Consider the following 7,573-nt stretch of genomic DNA (forward strand, 5'->3'; position numbering starts at 1 on the left):
AGTGAGGCAACCCAGTCCCAAAAGATAAATCATGGTATGCACTCACTGATAAGTAAATATTAGCCTAGAAACTTGGACTACCCAAGACATAATCCACATATTAAATTTTATTCAAGAAGAACTGAGGAATAACCCCTGGTTCTGGAAAGACTCAATGCAGCCGAATAGGGGAATACCAGAACAGGGAAGTGGGAAGGTGTGGATGGGGGAATAGGGGGGAATGAAGAGGGCTTATGGGGGAGTGGGGAGCCAGAAAAGGGGAAATCATTTGAAATATAAATAAAAATATATCGAATAAATAAATAAATTTTTTTTTTAAGTTTTATTTTCTATGAACAAATCCATAGTTCCCTCAGTTCTAGATGGTGTCAGTAGAGTGTGGCAGACAGAAATATTGGGATGAGATGTTTGGTAGAGCGATTGATGCAAATAATGGACAGATAGATACCAGTATTGCAAGGACTATGAGGAATGTCCAGGCATACATGATAGAATGCATGGACTTGCTCTAAGATTCTAAGATACAGGGAGGTTCTGAGCCATGTGAGTGATGAGTAGCAGACAGTGTCTGCTCTAGTCAGACTGTCTATGATGCCTGCAGGGAAAAGAATAAGTCTCTCAGTCTACATTCTGAATGCAGAGTCATCTATGAGGGTCAGAGAGACAGAGCTGCAGACACACATGACTTGAGCAGCAGTTGTTGTGGGGTCTAACAAACTGATATGTCTAGATATCGTGATAGGAAATCAGGTAACAGGATGACGTGAGCCCAATGCTTTGACTGTCTCAGGGTGATCTGTGACCCTCTCTCTGACCACAGTTTTGTACAAGGGAACATATCCAGAGAGCATTATTGGTTCCAAATCTGGGGAGGTGTACCTATAGAAATGAGGAAATTCATTCTGGGCCTCAAGGACTGTTATGAAAATGGATTCTTTTGGAAAATAATGTTGAGGTTAGTTGCATTCATAACACACACTTCATAAGTGGAAAGGTAATGGAACCTTTGTATGGAGATCTAGGGACAAAGGAGTACCACAGACCCTCAGAGGATAAATTTTCCATGGAAGGGAGCATAGAAACTTCAGTCTTTTGGGCAGTTTGTTAGCCATTGCCTTTTCAGAAGAGGGAGTACATTTGATGTATTTATGGGTAGCAGAATAGGGAAAGATCTGTCCTTAGATCTTGTGTGATGTCTGCTATTGTACTAGAAACAATGGGACAAGTTTCACTGGTAAAAATTTTTATCAAATTTATAGAAACTTTCATAAAAGATATGCATGGTAGGAAGACTAGTCACACACACACACACACACACACACACACACACACAGAGAGAGAGAGAGAGAGAGAGAGAGAGAGAGAGAGAGAGAGAGAGAGAGAGAGAGAGAGAGAGAGAGAGAATTGGTTGCTTGATCTCATCTCAATTGCCTATTCTATTGAATAGTATTTGAACAGATAAGGAGTTAGAATCTCACTGTTTTTTTCTGTCATACATTTTTTTTTTATAACATTATGCTACTTTCTGAGTCTGCTCATTTGGGAGCAGCATCTATGGGCATTAGAAATTAGATTCCAATTCAGAGGATGAATCACAAGTCACTATCACAAGGCTCCAAGTTATCCCAGTCAGCGTTTGTTAGACAATGAGCATATAGTCTTTTATTTTCAGCCTTTTTCATCTCTACATTTCCCCTTGTGAGGTCAATGATGGGATAAATGTCTCATTTATTCTGATATCCCAGCTGAGAAGGAATATTTGAGGACTATGGTTGGCATTGACCTGCCATAGTGTCACAAGGGCTGTAAGTCAAAAGGCCTTGAGGTATATTTTTTAAAGGAAGGGAGTGTGTTTCCATGGGTGTGGAAAGCCAGCAGATTAAACAAGAAGGGGCTGAAGACACATAGCAGAATGAAAAACAAGACCAAAGGGACTGTGGGAGCTAATAGTACTCAAAGTAATCTGAAAATCTTCCTAGGGATAGTACTGGCCATAGTAGTCGGGATTTTCTCTCGAGATTGACCTTATAGAACTTATAGAATGAGGAATTAGTAGAGTGGCTTACAGGATATTGTCCATCTAGTTCAACAATGGCTATCTACCCATGAAAGGTCCAAGAGTCCAGTAGCTGTTCAGTCCACAAGCCTAGAAGTCTCAATTGGTCTTCAGGGAACACCAGAATCCCAAGGAAGTAGGCTGTAATGCCAGGGAAGGAATGGATTTGGCAGTGAGAGTGAGGGCAAGCAGGTAAAGAGCAAAAGCTTCATTTTCTTAAGTCTTTTATATAGGCTGTCTCAGAAGGTATGGCCTAGATTAAAGGTCTTCCTGCTTCCAAAGATTCAGATTAAAAGTAGGTCTTTCTACTTCAAATGATTGAGTTATAAAAAATCCTTTACAGATCTACCCAGCCACCTTGGATTTAGTTAACTTCAGATGAAGTCAAGTTGGCAACCAAGAATATCACAAGTTCTATATGAAATTTTGATTTAACCACTTGCATAGTTTGATGTTCTCTAATTTTTCAAAGATTTTCTTCTACTTCTCCTGAGGTTGTGGCCTTGAAACACCAGGTCTCATGTAGGAAGGCACATGAAAGAATGTACAGGTTTGAAGGACCATTTCTGTCAGGGAGTTGAGGCATTGTTGGTGGTCCACTTTAGTAGCTATTGTAGCCTTCCTGACAGATGCATGATGAGACACTTCTAATATCCATATAGGCAAAATTCCCCTTGTCCAAATGAGTCCTCTAAGAATAGGTAGCACTAAATAGGTCACCCACTTCTTTTTTTTTTTTATTTTTTGTTTGTGAATTTCACATTAGGCACACAATCCCACTCATCTCCCTGTCCCTTCGTATCTGCCCTTTACCCTTGCAACTTTCTCCCAAAAAGAGAATAAAATGAGATATAATTAATATAAAAAATCTTGTTTTAGAATCTGGAGTGTGTCATACATTCTTTTTTTTTTTTTGCCCACACATGCCATTTTGACTACACATCATTACTTACAAATGTTCATTGCAATGAGTCATTGTTCTGGTTCAAGACCTTTGGCTTCTGCTACATTATCTATATTGGATCCTCACATTTTGGATATTCTGTTATCCTGTGTCATGCAGATACTTCAGTTTTGGATCTGTCATGCCTTTTGGCAGATCATAGATTGGGTAGATGTCGGGGTAGACCAACTCAAAGCCCTGGATCTGGACCTGAGGTCTTCTATTTCTTACCAGGTAGGTTGTGATAACTATGCAAAATCCATGAGATTTTGTTGTTGTATTTGTAACTAGGAAGTGAAGGGAAAAAAATCAATAAAGGACCCTATGTTGGGAAGAACATACAAAGAAATCTGAGATGCTCACAATCTGCTTGTTAGAAATGACAGCCACCGATGTGTTAGCAGTGCTAATACATGGAAATTAGTGTGAAAGTTCTTTGAAAACTAACAACAGAATGACTACACAATCTATAGTGTGTGCATGTGTGTACTGAGAGGAGAAGACAGGAGAAGTTTTACATAGTTTTGGTACTAAGTAAGCAGAGTTTATTTTTGTCTTTGCACCAGTTTGAGAGGTTTCTATAAGACAGGTGTGATCTCTGTATAATTTTGGTTTCATCAGTGATGCTTTAAGCTTCCTCACTCCATGAGTAGGACCGGGAAATTTGATCCAGAATGAGCATTCTGTTTTCCTACCATGCTCTCTTTACATGGCCCTTTAGTTTCCTTGTCTTTCTATTTGGCCCCAAGGAAGATGATTGTAGTTTGCAATTGGGTTTTCTGTGATTTTGAGCAATTAAATGTATTCTTAGATGTATAGCTCATTCACACAGAGTCCAGGAATTTAAAATCTGGATGTAGAGGTTGAAGCTAATGGTTTTCTTTGTGTGTGAGCCTTAGCCTAGTGTGTAGCACCCTCTAGGCTCCTCAGTTACCCAATCTCAAAACTCTCACAGCAATTAAGCCCCATTGGAAAATTAGTGAAATAAATATGTAGTCAAGAATCCATAAGTATTTGAACCATTGTGTAGTGGGATAAAAGTGAGCAGACACAGTGAAGCACGTAGGATCTGGCCTTCCCCCAGGCTATCTGGCTTGGGATCCCATTGGCTTTCCCTTCTAGCTTCAGCTCATATATAGGCAGGCATAGCTGAGGCCTTGAGTGCTCTGTCCTGTTCTCTGCTGCTCTCCTTACCTGGGAAACCACTGCCATGGGGAAGAATATCCTGCTCTTCCTGCTGGGCCTCTCCTTTGTGGTGGGCTTCCTGCAAGGTCAGATTATGTCAGATGGTGCTAGCAGGCAGACAATCTGTCGACAGATTTTGGTTTTGGAATGTGAGGAGTAAGATACAAGACTGTACTACTTTTATAAGTGACCCTACATCCTTTATCTCCATGTTCTCACACCATCTTCTTTCCCTGCCCTTTTTCTGTACACTGTAGGGACTTCTCTAATTCCTCATCTTCTTTGTCACAGCTTTGACCCTGGAGTTCTTTCTCATAGCCCTTCAGTTCTCCTTCTCAGTTGTTAACAAATTAATATTCTCAATTCCTCCAGCTAGCCTGTACAAGGCCTAAATTTGCGTTATAAATGATGCAGAAAGGTCCTTGACAGGGAGCAGATAATGATGTGTTAGGGAGCACATGCCTGGTCATAGGTGGTAGGTGATTTTTCTCCCTACAATCCTGTCCATTCACAGTACTTGATGTGGGGAAACATGGCTCTCCTTGAACCCTTCCTAGGTTTTAAGGTAATGGGCTACTCCTTAGGGCTCAGTTCAGCATACATAACAGCTCTTTCCTTGTTCACTGTTTCTTGTTCATTGATAATAGCCACAGACTCAGTTTTGGCTTGAGTCTGGGCTATGTGTGCACCTCTTACTCTTAATTTTTGCCTTTTCAGCTCTGAGATGTTTGCAGTGTGAGATGTTAAACAATGATGGGATTTGTGAGAAAGGAAACTCCACCTGTGAGGCTAAAGATGGCCAGGAATGTGGCATACTGGTAGTTTCTGAAGGTAGGTCAAGCCTGGGAGACCTCAGGATGATCCTTCTTGCCTCTGACAAGTGAAGTATCACTTACTACACTCCTGGGGACAAAGCAGAAACTATGTCAGGGATGTGTTTCTGTGTCAACTCAGGACAAGGCTCTTTTGTACTTGGTACTGGTTGTCTTCTGTTCTTGGCCATATAGAGAAACTTTTTTTGAGGGAGGAGAGTCTCTGCATAGTCTTGAAAAGCACTCTTGGAAAACATATTCAGTAATGAGAGCATTTGATCTGTAGAATTCTACCCAGCAATTTTGGGGATAGAAGGCTTTCCTGTAGGCCAGATTACAAGTTGATTGAAGGTAACCACAGTCACCTCAATGAGACTGGAATAGATTACACTGGGGAGCATTACTCTCTTCATTTACTGAGACTCTGATTTCACAAATGTTTGTGTTCGTCTGTTGCTTTTCTTCTTGTACAGGTGTTGATATCCTCTTTGGGATGCAAGATTGTTCTTTCTGGTGCTTAAATAAGACTTTCACCCATTATAATTTAACACTGGATTTTTCATGTTGCCACGACCAATCACTCTGCAATGAGTTTTAGAGGCCAAGCCATTTCTTGCTCAATTCTGCTGCAGGTGAGTCCTTACCACTTCTCTGCTCTCATAGCCTCACAAAACCTGTTTCCTGCACTTCCCAAGCCCTGACACCTGCTTGGAATCAGCATCTGCTGCTGATCTGTCAGCAATTTAGTCAGGGACAGAGAGATGCTCTCTGCTTCCCACTCCCGAGTTCTTCCCCCTTTTAGATTATTGTTCCTTTCTTTGCTTCATTCATCCTTCCATCAACAAATGACAGTCACCACACTTTGCCACATTCTTTTCTGTTACCTTTATCAACACTGGTTTTTATACTAATGAATATGACATATTTCACACCTACTCTTTATGAACTTTCAGATTATTGATGTCTCTTCTGTCTAGGTTACTAGCCAACATTAGTTCCTATACATATCCATTGTGTTAAATATTTTTAAATTTTATTCATTGAATATAATCTTCATTTACATTTCCAATGGTAAAACCTTTCATTGTATTAAATATTAATAAATAAATTCCAGCACAGGTTATTTCCTGCCTCAGTGGTTTATGTTTCTGAATTTAAGGCACACACATAGTCTTTATATTTTAATATGTGCTAAACAGCACAATAGTTGGGCCACTGCATAACCTACATGGAGTTAATCCTGACTTATTAGTTACTAATTCCATGTTGTATCTTGGCTGCTCTGGATCCATCTGGGCAGCCATCTGGGCCACGGTCTTCTGCTTCCTTCATATGGTGGCTATGCCTCTCTGTCCTGCACTCTTCTCCCCTCCCCTCCCCCTCCCCTCCCCTCCCCTCCCCTCCCCTCTCCTCTCCTCTCCTCTCCTCTCCCTCCCCTCCCCTCCCTTTCCCTCCCCTCCCCTCCTCCCTCTCCTCCCCTCCCCTCCCCTGCCCTCACCTCCCCTGCCCTCACCTCCCCTGCCCTCCTCTCCTCTCCTTTCCTCTTGTGTCCTCTCCCCTCCCTTCCTCTCCCTCCCCTCCCCTCCTCTCCCTCCCCTCCCCTCCTCTCCCTCCCCTCCCCTCCTCTCCCTCCCCTCCCCTCCTCTCCCTCCCCTCCCCTCCTCCTCCCCTCCCCTCCTCTCCCTCCCCTCCCCTCCTCTCCCTCCCCTCCCCTTCTCTCCTCTCTCCTCCTCTCCTCTCCTCTCCTCTCCTCTCCTCTCCTCTCCTCTCCTCTCCTCTCCTCTCCTCTCCTCTCCTCTCCTCTCCTCTCCTCCACACTCTCCCACTTAGGCATGGCAAATCTTCTCCTCCTCCTGGTTCCAAGCTGGGTATCCTAAAATCCTACCTCTGTCTGTCCTTCCCAGCTATTGGCTGTTGGCATCTTTATTTACCAGTCAGAACCAACTGGGGGAAGGTTTCCAAAAGCTTAGTGCAGATTTCATGCAAAGAGTTTTTGGAGGAACATAATTAGCATTGGGAATACAAGCAGCTACACATATCCTCATTTTTATTCATTGAATGGAAGACATATACTATCTGGTTTATCACTACTGTGACCTGAGTAAAGCAGTGTAATACAGCAATGATCCATTTTACTTTATGATTTCAGAGGTTTTTATTATGGTGGGGGCACATAGTAGGACAGAGCTTTTTACATCATGGCATGTAGGACACACAGCTGAGAATAGTAGGAAGGGACCAGGACAGGAGAGGGCCTCTAAGGCCACAACTCCAGTGACCTCTTTCTTCAACCCTGCCTGTAACACTCTTAATAATAATCAACTCAAAATTTGAAAGAATCCATGGCTTAAATCATTGGGTCAGAGATGTCATATCCTTATCAAGTCTAGAAATGTGACAGATACATCCAGAGAGGTCTTTGAGGAATGTCTTGGACATCCTTGATACAATGAAATTCACAGTTAATATTAGCCATCACATGGGTTGAAGTTACTTCAGAATCACAGCATCTAATTCTATTTTGTGTACACATGGAAAGATTCCTCAGTTTAGCTTTATTACTAGTAAATTATATAA

At 42.0% G+C, this 7,573-nt stretch overlaps 1 protein-coding gene across 1 annotated transcript; it reads left to right on the forward strand.

The window, feature by feature from the left end:
• The first annotated feature begins 4,209 nt into the window (after positions 1 to 4,209).
• LOC127688476 (prostate and testis expressed protein 14) lies at positions 4,210 to 5,594 on the forward strand. Its single transcript, XM_052187131.1, has 3 exons — positions 4,210 to 4,270; positions 4,902 to 5,015; positions 5,470 to 5,594. The coding sequence occupies exons 1-3, from the start codon at positions 4,210 to 4,212 to the stop codon at positions 5,592 to 5,594; spliced, it is 300 nt and encodes a 99-aa protein (XP_052043091.1).
• The last annotated feature ends 1,979 nt before the right edge of the window (positions 5,595 to 7,573 follow it).

This window comes from Apodemus sylvaticus, chromosome 7 (assembly GCF_947179515.1).
Source record: "Apodemus sylvaticus chromosome 7, mApoSyl1.1, whole genome shotgun sequence".
Classification (NCBI taxonomy): Eukaryota; Metazoa; Chordata; class Mammalia; order Rodentia; family Muridae; genus Apodemus; species Apodemus sylvaticus.